General features: G+C 41.4%; 1 protein-coding gene across 1 annotated transcript in view; it reads right to left on the bottom strand.

The window, feature by feature from the left end:
• Positions 1–15,784, bottom strand: part of LOC138761191 (rasGAP-activating-like protein 1) — a 325,463-nt gene extending 309,679 nt beyond the window's left edge. The window contains exons 1-2 of the mRNA XM_069932922.1: positions 15,468–15,784; positions 15,298–15,354 (exon numbers count right to left, since the gene is read on the bottom strand). Coding sequence (XP_069789023.1) covers positions 15,298–15,354; positions 15,468–15,532 — 122 coding nt within the window. The 5' untranslated portion in view covers positions 15,533–15,784. The remainder of the gene's footprint in view (positions 1–15,297; positions 15,355–15,467) is intronic.
• Positions 15,785–16,065: the final 281 nt, after the last annotated feature.

Raw genomic sequence — 16,065 nt, 5'->3', positions numbered from 1 at the left:
ACAATGAAGACGCTGTTTACATCCGGTACCGCACGGATGGCAGTCTCTTCAATCTGGGGCGCCTGCAAGCTCACACCAAGACACAAGAGAAACTTGTCCGTGAACTACTCTTTGCAGACGATGCCGCTTTAGTTGCCCATTCAGAGCCAGCTCTTCAGCGCTTGACGTCCTGCTTTGCGGAAACTGCCAAAATGTTTGGCCTGGAAGTCAGCCTGAAGAAAACTGAGGTCCTCCATCAGCCAGCTCCCCACCATGACTACCAGCCCCCCCACATCTCCATCGGGCACACAAAACTCAAAAAAAAAGAATTACATATACATTTCAGTTAATTTGGATACTGGAGCACAAATTAATGTAATATCAGAGACTGATTTTAAGAAGATTAGACCGATACCAAAGAAGTATGGAACAAAACTGAAGGTGACAGGATATTCAGGAATCGATATACCAGTGCAAGGAGAATGCATGGTCAAAGTGAAACACAAGGACAAACAGCACATGCTAGCATTCATCATGGTATCAAAGGATCTACAGGCCATACTAGGTTTAATAGCCTATGAGAAACTCAACCTGGTAAAAAGAGTCCTCATTGTGAAAAGCGAAGGAGAGAGTCTATGATGAACTATGAAAGAGTACAATGACCTATTTCAGGGTCTAGGCTGCCTTCCAGGAGAACACACGATCAGAGTGGATAAACATGTGCCACTAATAAAACATCCACGCAGAAAAGTTCCTTTTCTGCTTCAAAAGCACCTAAAAGCAGAGTTGGACATGATGGAAAGCCTGAACATGATTCCTTCTTGAACCCCAGGTGTCATAAGCGAGATTAAAATACGGCCAGTCCTAGTGGTCTGTGCCCCTCTCCCATCATGGTCCATGACCTGGTGCAGCCTCCTCTTGAGTGTTTTTAATTTGTTGATAATCTGTCTCTTTTATATCCCAGTTTCCTGAGCTTTGCTCATAAAATCAGCCATCCTTAATTGTGCCCATTAACTCATACCCAGATGCCTCCTCCAACCATAGTGTTAGAAGATGCAGCACCTCCCTATCACCCCAGCTTTCAGAAGCCATTACTTTTGTTCTATTTTAACCTTTTTCACTGGTTTGAACTTCTTTAAAGTTAACCCAAATATACTCTGATCTTGTGAATCACAGCACTTAACAAGCCCGGGCAATGTGCCTTCCGACTTCAGAGCAGAGATGGAGGAGGAGTGTCTGGATTACCTTCACTCCAGCTCACTTCTACCCAGACCCTGATGTGATCACACAAAAAATGATGTCATTTCAATTCCACAATGCACTTGCCCATTTCACACTTCCCTTATCACAACACAGGCGTCTTGGGCTCGAGACCATCAATCCCCAGTGTGAGATGATGTCATCGGATGCCGGCATTGAGCAGATTTTGCTTTCACACTTGCTACTTTAAAGGCTGATTGGAGTTTGTTTCTTGGAATCACTGGCAAGTGTGAAAGGGGTGGCCAAACTTGCTTAAAGAGCCATATACAATAAACTTCAGATGTTTGAGAGCCACAAGACATGAAAAAAAATTACATACACATTTTTACTCCTCCGTGCACATTTTGATACAAATCTTTATATAAATAATAACAAATATATGTATGTAATAATATTTATTCATGTATGTAGTTTTTACCCTTTGTACTGGTTTCAGCAATCAAAATGTAGACAATATATACTCGTGTAATAGTCAAATTTTGTGAACCAAGTCTTGGGGTAAAATTTAGAGGATCAATTATTACACACACATGAAGTTTGACCGCAGTAAGTACTGGAGTCATTTGCAGTGTCAGGAACTCAGACGGGTGACCAGCTGAGACCAGGTGGCAAGACTGTGTTTGAAATGTCGGGAGCTCCGATGGGTGGGTGTGTGTCCGGGGCCTGGATGAGAGTCTGACATCGGGACATCAGGAGCTCGGGTGTGGGGAGCGGCCGGGGTTTCGGGAGCTCGGGGCGGCCTGGATCAGACTCCCACTCCACTCATTCCACTGCCTACAACACAGCCACCACAATCACACAAACACAAGCCACACCACAAACAACACAGCCATAATACCTCCGTAAGCCACACATTCCTATCAAAAAGCCGCAGTTTTGCCACCCCAGGTCTAAGACAACATTTCAATGGCTTTTGTTTCAACTGGACTCAACCAACAGGGCTCCGGTCACTCAGTCAAGAAGCAGGGTTCACATTAGAGTCAGACTCAGAGTTGCCCAGCACAGAAATGGGCCCTTCATCCACACCGACTAAGTTGCCAACCTAAACTAGACTCATGCCCCTCCATTTAGCTCAGTGGTTCTCAACCATTTTTCTTTCCACTCACATACCACTTTAAGCAATCCCTACGCCATCGGTGCTCTTTGATTAGTAAGGGATTGCTTAAGGTGGTATGTGAGTGGGAAGGGAAGGTTGAGAATCACTGCTCTAGACCCAGTTGTTACTGAAATCTTTTGCTTGAGAAATTGTCATTGGCCCATTTCCTTTGGAGTTATGAAACGGTGCACATAACGAGTCAATTAAGTACGATTAAATCAGTGGTTTTCAACCTTAATCTATCCACCCACATACCACCATTACTAATCACAGAGCACCTATGGCATAGGAAATACTTAAAGTGGTATGTGAGTGGAAAGAAAAAGGTTGAGAACCACTGATATCCCTCAACCCTTTCTTATCCATGTACCTATCTAAATATCTTTTAATTGTACCTGTTACTACCTCTTCCACATGCCCAGCACTCTGATTAAAAAAATTTGCTCATCAGGTCCCCTTTAAATCTTTCAGCTATCACCCGAAATTAAATTAGTCACTGCGGTGTGTTCCAGCCATGATGCCTGACTGAAATGTGCAGCGAGTGGCGAGAGCCTCCACATGTGAGCAGTAGAGGTTTTCTCCAGAACTCCTCTTTCAGTAATTAAAATTTAAACCCTTAACAAGTATGGGACAATGTCACATTCAAACAACCAGCATGCAGGTTTAGAATGCATGCAGAACAGGAGACAAAGGCAAGATCAAGCCTGGCCATAAGAAATTCTTGGCTAAGTTTCTAAATTATTTAACTAAACAAATAAAATATATAACAAAAGAGCTCGCAATATTGAGAAGTTGGGATGACATGTTGCAGTTGTACTTGTCATTGGTAAGACTGTCATTGGAGTGTTGTGTGAAATTCTGGCTGCCACAAGAAGGATGTGATTAAGCTAGAGAGGATGCAAAAAAAAACACAAGGATGTTGCTGGAATTGGAGAGCATGAGTTATAAGAAAGACTGTATAGGCTGGGAACTTTTTTCCTTGGAGTGAATGAGGCTAAGGTATGACCTATCGAGGTTTATAAAATTATAAGAGACAATAGATAAGGCAAATAGTGGCAGTCTTGCTCCCAGGATAACAGAGTCTGAAATAATAGATTCAAGGTCAAGGAGGAGGGGAAAAAAGGGGACCTGAGGGGTAAGTGTTTTCCACACAGGCAATGGTACGTACACGGAAAAAACGGACAGAGGAGATGGTGGATGCAGATAAAAATCAATGTTTAAAAGGCATTTGGGCAGGTACATTGTTAGGGAAGAATTAGAAGGATATGTGCCAAACTCAGGCAGGTACCTTGTTGGCATAGATACATTACATCACAGGGTCAGTTTCCATGCTGCATAACTCGACAACACTATAACTGCCTTATAATGGATCGAGATACAATGATAAAAATATATATATGTTGAAAGAACACAATATGTGTGTGTATTTTTTTTCTTATTTGACTGGTCTCAATTTTCTGTCTTGAAATATTCTAAATTATGACAAAATTGGTTATTTTATCATAACATCAGGTCATGAAAGGTGTCACATATGAACACATGGTATGAATAGGATTGCAGCTGTAACTATATCTGTACCAAAATTACTGTTATGAATTGGTTATTGGGTCCAAATTTGAGTCATATTGGGAATGCTTGTAGCGCAATATAAAGGAGCTGTTTCATTAAATTTGCAAACAGATGATGCATACCCTGAACAAAGCAGGTAACAGATGGACTCTTTGAATATTTGAAGAACAGGGAATACCTCGTTTCAGGCCTTCATAATGATTAAAGAGAAAAATGTCAGTCTGGAAGGAATACAACTCAGAGATTCATAAGTTGAAGATCATAAAGATAACCGCAAACAATGGGACACCTTCTATACAAATATGCAAGCTCATGGTCATGGCATTACTTTTGAATAATTCAGCTTTTTAACCCTTAAATTTACATTACCTGTACACACAGCCACTCCATTCCAGGAAATTATTTCCAATTTCCCGGAATGCAGTCTGTGTAAAAAGATCAGTAAAGGTCTCATTCATGTTCTGACATTTCACCTCCTCAACCCCTAGTTATTTTCGTGCATCGCCTGCGGTCTAAACTGGACTGTAGGCAATCTGTAAATAAAGGGGTAATGAATCGGACGTCCACCTAGGAATGCAGTGCTGCCGGAGATCAGAGCAACACTCCAGCACCTCAGCTCTGGCACCTCATGAGGCCGCTCCAGCACCTCCTTGTCGCCATTTTTGGTGAGCTCCAGCACCTAAATAATTAGCATTGCGCTCCTGCATTCAGCCTCCTTAAATACCACACTTTCAGCATTCTGTCTAAACTCACAGTGTGATATGAATATTTGGGGTTTTGGTCATTTCCATGTGAACAGCCACTCCTGGAAGGTAGGGAGACACTTTAGAGCAGAAAAATCATATTAATTCTATGTAAACAAAACATACATGAACTACAGAACATCTATGGCCTAGGATGCCATAGTTGCTCTGTGGTTAGTAAGGGATGCGAGTGGAAAAAAGGTTGAAAACCACTGGCATAGATCATTTCTTCACACATCAATGCAACAGTGAAATTTTGTCTTAGTTCCTCAAGAACTGCAAGAAATTATTAACTTGGCAAATGGAAAATTGTTCAACACAAAGCTAAATTAAACTGTAGATGCTGGAAAGCAGAACTAAGGCAGCATCTAATGCATAGACATCAACCTGAAATGTTAACTCTCTCTCCAGATTTCTCCCCTCTGTCTCCATCCCCTGCCCCCTTCACTACCAACCCCCACACCCCGTCCTGCTGAGTTCTTTTAGCATTCACTTCTTAAAATTATTTCTTCATATTAGTTAGGTTTGCTTGCTTGATGCAATATGCTGCTCAAGGGAGAAAATACAATGATGATCCAATCAGTGTTGAAATGTGTTTCATACGTCCATCAATATCAAAGTGTTGTTCTTTAAACTTCCTTTGATTACTTTTCTATTATATGCCGAGGAAAGATCAATGGACAGAACCAAAATGGGGCCAATCTGGGTTTCAGACGCTTCTCTGAATATATTTTAAAAAATAATGGCAAGCAAATTGGGTTAGTAAGGTAATACCTCCATCCAGAGCACCCGTGCACTAACATTACAGGAGAATATTAGAAAGATGCGGCTATCTTCTATGTGAATCGACATCTGTGAGATACAAAGGCATTCTTACATGTTTATTAGTGGCCAATTAAAAAGCCACTGAGCACACTCTGTAACATTCAATGTTTAGGCTGATATCTAGGACTTGTTTTTTTTTAAAAAAAAACACATCAGCCAGTCTGTTTCTATCTTTCCACTTGATAATATTAAGAGCTGTAGCTCCATCAAATCTGGCCCATGATCTCCTCTGCTCTGTACAGGATCATTATTCTGATGTTTTATGTCATATTAGCTGAGGTGAACATTTACAAAACACTTGGAAGCTTTTTGCTTGAAATAAGTAAATTAAAGTCTTGATCCAATTCAGTTTCGAATTGCAGCAAGATGGAATGACAACTTCAGCGAGATTTGCATAATTATGCTCGTTGCATGAAAAAATCTGGCAATCTGAAAACCACCTCATCATTAACTAGTGTAACAAAATAATGGTAATGTTCAGCTACTAAAAGAGTGCAACCTATCCATGAAAGTGAGGGACCAGCAACCACAAGTATCTGACTCTAATACTGATGTTGCAAATTAGCATTATCCTGATTTCTGCAATGTTCCAAGATAACCATAGGCCTCTTCAATCTGCTGGAGGTGATGGGAGGGGCAAAAGAGGAAAGGTGACGGCGAAGAAGAGGTGGTAAGTGGGAGAAGATGGAAATTAGCAATGAGATTTTCTGATAGATGCCAGATTAAACAAATGAAGTTTAATCAGAAAGATTATCACCTGAAAAGATTAACTCTGTTACTCTCTCCAATATTTTCAGCAATTATGTTAATTTCTGTAAGTTCTTTGAACTTGCTGCAGTTACACATGAATTTCCCATTACCGTATTTGACGGCATAGTCCGTATTTGACCGCCCATCCACCCCCCTCCCCCCCAAACAAAAACATCAGCTCAAAAACCATGCCGGGACTTATATGCGAAGGTGACATTTTGGTGCCGCCATATTGGGTGCTGAAACACAAAGCACTCAAACTACCCACCCAGCTTCAAGAAGCTTGCGGAGGTGCTGTGGCTGTCCAGGAAGCGGGCCAGTAGCTTCATGGACCACCTTCCCTCGAGTGACATGTGCCATCCAGACCTGCCACCACCACTGATCACTTCCCCCCCATGAGAAGATCAACCAGGGTAGCCCCCCCGCCAGCAGTGGAACAGCCATGTTTGTAGTACATGCCGATGGTACAATCGATAACTTGCTTTGAGGGGAGTGCTGGGCTCCACACTGAGCCTTTGTTTGACGAGCATGCTCCCCCCCGAGTAAATTGAATGAGGCGAGGGTGCAGGTGGCAGTATTGAGAGGCCAAAAATCTCTCTCGCCAAAAACAATATGAGCAAGAACTTAAATTTCATTCCTCAAGAAGTGAATTACTTCAGAGAATTACCTTTCTTTCTATCCACCCCCTCCCCCTTATTTTTCTTCCTACACTTGAACTGCTATTGAATTTGCTGTGCCATTAACTCAGTTTTTGTCTCCACCAATGCTGTCTAACCTGTTGGGTACATCAGGTAGGGCTAGAAAGCAGGACCTGATGAGGGACCTAAAACATGAACAGATTTCTCTTTCCACATATAATCGTTGACTGCCAGAGTTCTTACAGCATTTCGATGTTTGTTTCAGAATACAGTATTTTTATTCCTAGTTTCCTAGTCTGTGAGATGCCACATAGCAGTTAGACCTGGATTGTTAAATTTTAACAATGATTTCCTTTAATTAGGCATGAAAAAAAACACCAAAACAAAAGAGCAGAAGCAGGATTAGGCCATTCAAACCATTCTACATGGTTCACTGTTCAATCAGATCATAGCTACTCCATTTCCTCTCGTACTGTTAATATCTAAAGGTCTACCAATCTCTGTCTCGTACAAACCCAACATTTGACCCTTCACTGCCCTCTTGGATGGTGAATTTCACAGATTCACCACATTATGCTTAAGAAATTTCTTCCCATTCACCCCAAAAATGGATCAAAGAACTGAAATAGATGACAGCTGGAAGTACAGAATTGAAGGTAAATATTAGAGAGCACTGGCAAAGGATAACATTGGAAATTAAATCCAAAATTAGATGCTACTTTTCTTTTATCCTACTGTGCAATGCTATGCAATGGTCAGCCTTACTGGAGACACGCAAGACACTGCAGATACCGGAATCTGAAGGTAAACACAATCTCAAAAGGTCAAACAGCATCAGTGGGAGGAAAAGAATAGTTGACATTTCGAGCCAAACCCCTTCATCAAATCTCGATATAAAGGGTTTTAGCTCGAAATGTTGACTGTTCCTTTTCTCCCATTGATGCTGTTTGATCTCCTGAGATGCTCCAGCATGCTGTGCTTAGGCTGGCACTAATGCCTACCTCTAACTCCTCCCAACAAGGCAGTAGTAAGCCACCTTCTCTGTTGTGCTTGCAGTGAATATACTCTTAGCCTAAGACATTCCAGGATTTGAAATGAAAGTCCAGCCATATGACAAGATCCTGTGTAATCAAGAAGGGATCTTTCACTACCAGAAAGAGAAATGATAAAAAGATAATAAAATCCCTCTGGACTGCCACTGTACCCAAGGAGGAGGAAAGTAGCAACCAATTTTGAGAAGGAAAGAAAGCATTTCTTCCAATCTGTTTAAGATTTTAAAGATTAAAGTGCAGGTGATATGCAGTCTGAAGGCTTTGTCCTTGTATTAATGATTATCAGTTGGGTCCTAATGTGCTTTTAGAAGTCAAAGGCAGATCAGTAAATAGCAACAGGCCTTTTTTGCTTTGTGTGAACATTAAGAAGTTTGTGGGGAAACACAAGTCTGAGTTCTTACTATGAGAGATGTTTCTCCGGTCTCTAAGCGATGGGAATAAAATTCCGTCTCTCGGATGCCCCACTACACTGAGGTGGGACTGTCAATTCACTACAACCAATGGTCAGCCTTCCCCAAGCTCACCCGTCAACAAAAAAAATTTTTAAAAAGGCAGCAGAATTCCATCAATTTAACCCTTTTATTTTCCCCATGTCATGGATAAAATCTTCATAGAACTTGCTGGTGAGCCTAATGGGAAAATGCAAAGCAAAGGCAAAATTGAAAACCCAAGAACAAAAAAAAAAGCAGAAACTGAGAAACTACTTCTCGAGATACTGGTATAAAGAACCCCTCATATTTAAATAATGATTCATTCATTTCAATTACATACTCATCTGCCTGAGAATTCATCTCAATTATGCAGCCATCTGCCTAAGATTGGCAGCCACAAAAAGGCTCCACCTCTATTGCATTTCTTCCATCCGATTAGGTAAGCAATAACATCTTCTTCAAGATAGAAGAGAGCAACATTTCAAAATACTATGTAGAGAAAGAAACATAATTAAATAGAATTATTTAAGCCTTCCCTAATACTTAATACCATTACAGATATTGAAACACTAAGCATTACCTATTAACTTTACAACTCAAAAAAAGGGAACCTTCTGAATCAGGGATCAGTTTTCTAAATCATTCAAATCTGTGGCTCCAACATTTTAGGTGGAACTAACCTCTATGCCTGCACGAATAATGTTTCCTGTTTTTAAGGTTTTGACCTAGCAAGAATCTTGGTTTGACATATCAGAATGTTATTGAAATGGTGCAAATAAAGATGACGATGTAAACAGCGTTTCAGGTGATTCATAGCCTATATTTTAATCAATCTTCATAAATTCTCAATATTATGTAATGTGACAAAGGCAGCCAATTCTTCTCACCAGTCTTCAGATCTGACACTCAACCACGTATTTGTTGTAACATAACTTTAGCAATGACGTTGCCTTTGGATTAAGATTGAAAATTATATTCATGAGTTAAAAGATGGTCAAGTCCTGTAGAAAACAATGGGCAAAAACTAGACAAAGTTGATTAACAATCAACTAAGGTTAAAGACAGCACAAAAAGGAAAGAAATCCTCCCTGCCTCTAATTTTTGCTTGTTTCTTTTTCTAGCTCTGAAAATATAGTCTTTTTTATCCAGCTGCTGATAACATGCTGAGTTTCCAGACCTTTTTTTTAATATTTCTGTTTATCAATGTTTTTTAAGTTGTACACAGAATGCAACTGTGGCTGGCAGTGTTGGAATTTGTTGAATTTATGATTTTCAAACTTGAACTCAGAGTTTTCAGCATTAATCTTGTCTCACTGTTAACACGACTACAGTTTACCATTGTCAATTCTATACAAATTCCTCTGCAAGGTTCAAGCTATTTCCATCCTCCTCCCTCACCCACCACCCCCCCAACCCCGCACCCTCGATATTTAATGCTTAACGTTTAACTAACCACAATCACACAGGACCCTCAAGACACTCACAACAAAGGCGTGAAAGGTGCAAAGCATAGAAAATTTTCTCTTCTTTTTCCTGCTTTAAACACTTCGTTAAAGCAACCAGCTCTTTCAACACACCATTTGTCTTTTATACTAACAAATCCTATGGAGATTTGTGTCAGTTTTGTACAAAATAATTACCAACTAGGACAATTTGTAAACCTGTGAAATTTAATCTGTAAAAGGCACTGCACGACTACAGAAGGACAGGTTGTTGTTGTTGATCTGCAGGTGAAAACAATCTGGAGATCATGAGTAGCTAAATTACACAATCTTTATCCAATGTTCATCGAACTCGTAGCTGATCTCGGAAAAGTATGGATCTCAATGGTCTGTTCAATACTGAATTTGTTTAAGCTCAATTGTTATTTATTATGCCTATCTTCAGACTAAAGATCGAAAAGCTGTTTGAAAATAAAGTTTTATGGGTGCTCAACTTTTAGAGCAAAATTTCAAAGTCATTCAACCTTTCATGGATGCTGACTGGATAGAGGCACAGATTGAAGGAATATAAAATTTGACAAATTCACCCTGCACTAACATTAAACCATTTGTGGAAGGTATTTTTATTCTGTAAGGTGTATGCTATGTATAAATATCTGGAATCTTACTAATGTTGTCTTTGGTTGTGAACAGAAACTGAAGTCTAATTAAATAGAGTACCATCACAAATTAAAATGATCAATAACAAATTGACCTTCATATGGTGATCACCAATAAATACAAATAATTCTGTTAGTTGCAAAAGCACACCCAAATGCTGGAGGCACTCAGCCGGTCTTTCAACGACCATAGGAGACAAATATGTATTGCCGAAGTTTCAGGCCGGAGTCCTTCTTCAAGGAAGAATCAAAGAATAAGCAGAATGAGCAATACACAGGAAATCGCAGAATAGAGATAGTGCTGGGCTGGGGGATGAATCCAGACCAACAAAAGGTCTTAATTGGATATGATAAAGAGAGGTGAGAGTTGATTAAGTCTGTGTGAAAATAGAGAGGGAAAAGAGAGAGTGAGATGAGCTGGGGTAAGGCGATAAGGGAAGAAGGAATGGGGAGGAGTTTAACAAAAGCCAGAGAAGTCAATATTAATGTCATCTAGTTGGAGGGTTCCCAGTCAAAAGATGTTGTTCCTCCATTTTGCAAGTGGTCTCAGTCTGGCAGTGCATGGACAGACAGGTCAGCAAGGGAATGGGATGGGGAATTGAAATGGGTGGCTACCGGGAGATTCATGCTATTGTGCCTAGACCCTTTGATGTAGAGAGACCAAAACAGGATCACTGGATCTAGTAGATGACCCTGCAGATTCACAAGTGAAATGCTGCTTCCCTTGGAAGGACTGTTTGGGGCCCAAATGGTGGTGAGGGAGGTGGTGTGGGTGCAAGTGGAGCATCTCCTGTGGTCACAGGGGTAGGTCCCAAAGGGATGGGAGGAGAGAGTGGTCCTTGTAGTAGATGAAGAGGGGAATACAGGTCATGCTATGGAATCATGTAATAGGTGACAGAAATGGCAGAGGAGAATGTGTTGGATGCAGAGACTGGTGAGGACAAGAGGAATCCTGTCCTTGTTGCGCATGGGAGTGGATAGACCCAGGACAGATGAGTGGGTAATGAAGGATATGTAGGTGAGGGCCAAGTTGATGGTGGTAGAGGGAATGCCATGTTGTTTGAAGAAGGAGTACATCTCTGATAATCTGGCATGGAAGTCCTCGCCCTGGGTGCAGATGCGATGAAGACAGAAGAATTGAGAGAATGGAATGAAATTCTTATAGGGGACATGATATGAAGTGGTGTAGTCAAGGTAGCTGTGGGATTTTGTGGGTTTATAGAAGATGTCTGTCATGAGTTTGTCTCCCAAGATGGAGACAGAGAGATTGAGGAAAGGGAGAGTGTTGCTAGAGGTGAACTCAGTGAATTTGAGGTTGGGGTGTAAGTTAGCAGGAAAGTGGATGAAGTCAACAAGCTCGTGTTTCATTCAATTCTCTTAGGTGACCTTGGAACCAACTACTCAACAAAATTGGTCTGTTGGGATTGTAATCTTAGTAATGAGTCCCAGGAAAATATTTTTCTGTAAGCTAGTAATGTGAAAGTTTATTGGAAATGTGTTTATTTATGAGCTGAATATCACACTGAAGAGTTGAAACAAGTAAATGATACTCAATATTACAAGATCTATTAAAAGACTAGATCTCAGTAACAAGACAGTTATATTTGTGGATGCCAGAAATTAAAATAAAAGCAGTGAATACAGGACATATCGCAAAACAAGCAGTATCAGTGGTGAGAAGAGAAAGATATTGTTGCTGATCAAGACTCAAAACTGCATAAATTTACAACACCTATGTTTAGCGTTATTTCTACAGTATGTTTCTAGCATTTTCTGTTACATCCCTTGATGTCCGTGCTGACCATGAAAAAAATTTAAATTGCATATCTGGTGCACATGGTCTATATCTTGCCTCTTCTTACCAGCTGACATATCTGTCTAAATGGCTCTTAAATTATGTTATAATTACTGCTTCCACCACTTCCCCTGGCAGCACATTCCAAGTAACTACTACTCTCCGTGCAAGAAACCTGCCTTATAAATCTCCTCTAAACCTTCCCCTTCTCTTTTTATTTGAAAATTTTATTTATAATTTTTCACCCAGGCCTGTACAGTCATATACCACGTCCTACCAATGATGGCAGTTCACAATCTCGTATGCATGTATATGTACTCCTTTTCTCTATGACTGTATATACAAGCCCACGTCATTACCCACCTATAAAAATAAAAGATTCATTCATACTACAATGTTGATAACAATAAAACACATTAAAATTAAGGAAATTAATAAGAGTATAAATAATTAAAAAGAAACAAAAAAAAGAAACAGGAACTATCACAGCTCGATGGACGGCTTCCGGGTCAGTGCTCATTCTTGACTTGACTTGATCGGGATCAGTGCGGGAGAGAGGGAGCCATATAACCATTTACGGAGTGGAAACACCACAGCAGGGAACGGTAGAACAATCACTTCCATGTACCTATGTAGTGCATGTATGGCTGCCAAATCTTCCGAAAGGTGCTGCACTTGTTTCTCAGATTTTAAGTTATTTTCTCCAGGGGAACGCAACTTTGAATTTCCTTGTTCCTTCGCTCGATATGAAGAATAGAGTCGGACTTCCAAGTCACCACAATGCACTTTCTGGCCACTGCCAACACGATTAACACAAATTGGATTTGATTTCTAAACCTTCACCTTCTCACCTTAAAACTAGGCTTCTAGTATTTGATATTTCCTCCCGGCTGTAAAGACTAACTATTTCCCATGCCTCTCACAATTTTAGATACTTTCTACATACTTTATATACATGCCTCAGCCTCTGACACTCGAGTGGAAACAATCCAAGTTTGCCCAACCTTTCTGCAGATCTCATATTCCCTAATCCAGGCAAAATCCTGATGACCCTCTGCTGCATGCTCTCTGAAGCCTCCACTTCCTGCAATGCAGCAAGCAGGACTGCACACAAAACTCCAAATGTGACCCAACCAATGAAGGCATGTAATATGCCTTCTTTAACCCCTTGATGAACTTGTTCTCTGTGGTTCTTCTGTCCAAATTTGTCCAATATGATTCTAGGACATGTTTTTCTGTAGGCCCCAGCACAAGTGAATACAAGGGCACTTTAGATCAATCAAAAGTACCCACCTGTCCCAAACTTCTAGAAACTCTGGTGCCTTGTCCCGAGCCAGGCAAATTTCCCAATACCCTTAAATCAGTGGTTCTCAACCTTTTTCTTTTCACCGACATACCACTTTAAGTATTCCCAATGCCATAGATGCTCTGTGATTAGTAAGGGATGGCTTAAGGTGGTATGTCGGTGGAAAGAAAAAGTTTGAAAACTACTGTTTTAATCATAACTAATTGATTCGTTATGTGCATGGTTTCATAACTCCCAAAGGAAATGGGCCATTGAGAATTTTTCTCAAGCAAAAGATTTCAGTAACAATTGGATCTAGAGCAGTGATTCTCAACCTTCCCTTTCCACTCACATCCCACCTTAAGCCATCCCTTACTATTCACAGCACACTGATGGGAGAGGGATTACTTAAAGTGGGATGAGTGGAAAGAAAAAAAGTTTGAGAACCACTGCCTTAAATTAATTGCCATTCTTCAAACATCCATGTCCTTAAGAAAGTCTGCACTTCTCAGAGTTGCTTTCTTCTCCAAACTTTTAATATATTGTTTTTTTTTTTGTTGAAGAGCAAAAACAAGAGCCACGCACACAGATTTTTTTTTTACACCTTTCTACAATGAAACTATGAGAAGAAAGAGATTTTAAAATCAACCATGATATAGCTAGATTTAATGATGTGTGTTCACACATTCAAAATAAACAGAAGTTCTAATAAGTCAGTGTGAAAAATGCATTTTCTAATAAACTAAACATTTCTGGCATTAAGAACACAAGAATAGCATTTTTTTTGAAGGACTGTGAGAACACCAATGCTAACTCCACTATCTTGCACAGCCTTCACACAGGAGCTTGATATTCCACCAGATCTTTTCTAACAGTCCATCCACAGCTCGGATGTTCCCCCCATCACAAACTTCTCACCAAGTGCACCCCATCCAAGGTCTGGGCCAACACTTCCCTTTGCTCATTGTTGGTTACTTGGTCCTCCCAGAAGTCGCTCAATTAAAGTGCAACACAATAATTGTCAGGAAGGGGAACAGACATTTGGTTTGGCATATTAGCCAATCGTTGTGAAACAATATTTAGAACGCAGAACATGATTGGATTCCCATATGCCCACTTCTCTGATCTGAACTGAATAATAAAGTTGACCTGGCCTTGGTCTCTGGTTGTTCACGGTTTTGGGGGCCAAGGAGGACTGAAAGTGAGTGAGATGGGGGGAGATGAGTTTTATTAAACTTGTTTCACCCTGCATCATTCATCTGATTTAACGCAAATTATTGGATTAGCAGAGGTGTTGGGCAAAAAATAAATAAATTCATCCAAAGTGTCTTTACGCCCTAGACAGGTATTCGCTAATGCAATCCAAAAATGCTGGTCCGGAATATGGGTTTAACCGGCTTTTGAACAGTTTTTATAGAGGGGGTGGGGTGGGCGCTGGCGTTATCTGTGGGTTCTTGCCGACTGAACAACGCTAACATTTACTCAGGGAGCGGAAACGGCGGCATCTCCGCTCTGCAATCGAACCGATACACCTGTCAACAGAGAAAAGAGCTGCAAAGACTGTGGCAATGACATGCTTTCGCGGAAGCGCGGTTTTCGGAGAAAGGGCTCGCTTCGTGCAACAAGTCCGCCAGATCCCGGGGAAGTGGGGGGGGGGGTTAAACAGATTTTGCAATGAAACGCTGTGTGCGGGCTTGGAGACAGCGGCCTGCGGACAAGTCTCCAAATGCACACATGCCTTGACCATGCTGAATCGCAGAAAGTCTCGCTCACCTGGCCACCACTTCATTGTCCACCTTGATCAGACAGTAAGGATCGCTGGTACCTGACCTGAAACAAAGGCAGACGGGGCCACATTACAATGGCTTTTTTTGGGGGGGACAACAAAAGCAACTCGTGGCTGGTGTTTGCCAGAAGCAAGGTCGACAATGCGAGAAACTTACACGTCCTTTGCGGGTAAATTTTTGCCTTCGATTATCCGAAAATACAAGGATGTATTTTTTGCCATGCCGGCCGCCCGCAATGAAAAGTTTCGGTGATTTAAATTGCGATGTTCTGGCACTTGATGCTTGTTCACTTCATCGTCGCAGCAGGTACGCGCTCGGCAGTCCGTCCCCCTCTCGCCCACGACCCGGGTCTGCCAGACAAGCTGGAGTCCCCTCCGCTGGCGGTGCAATCGGCGCGATCAGTGAGTGAGCCGAGACCGGCGGCTTGCGAGGTCCACTCCTTGTCCTGTCTGTTTTCATGAAGACTCAGAACTTAGAGGCTGTGTGTGTGTGTGTGGGTGGGGGGGGGGGGGAAATCAGTGGCAAAATGCGTGTGCGACGTGTGGGGTTTGGCAATGTTTGAATGAAAGCGAGCCACTGCAGGCAGGGAGCTCAATAACCTGGTCGGTGAGGAGACGCATCCTTCTCGATGGATTGGAGAACGTGTCTGCCTCCCAGCGGTCGCACGGCGGGGATTGCGGAGTTCAGGTATCGGATTCTTGGCTACATTTCTCCGCGACCCGGTTTGGTCCGGGCCACAGCACGTTTAGGGTGG

The sequence above is a fragment of the Narcine bancroftii genome, chromosome 4, assembly GCF_036971445.1.
Source record: "Narcine bancroftii isolate sNarBan1 chromosome 4, sNarBan1.hap1, whole genome shotgun sequence".
NCBI lineage: Eukaryota > Metazoa > Chordata > Chondrichthyes > Torpediniformes > Narcinidae > Narcine > Narcine bancroftii.
The sequence above is the reverse complement of the archived record's forward strand: the minus strand, read 5'-3'. Positions and strand labels throughout refer to the sequence as shown.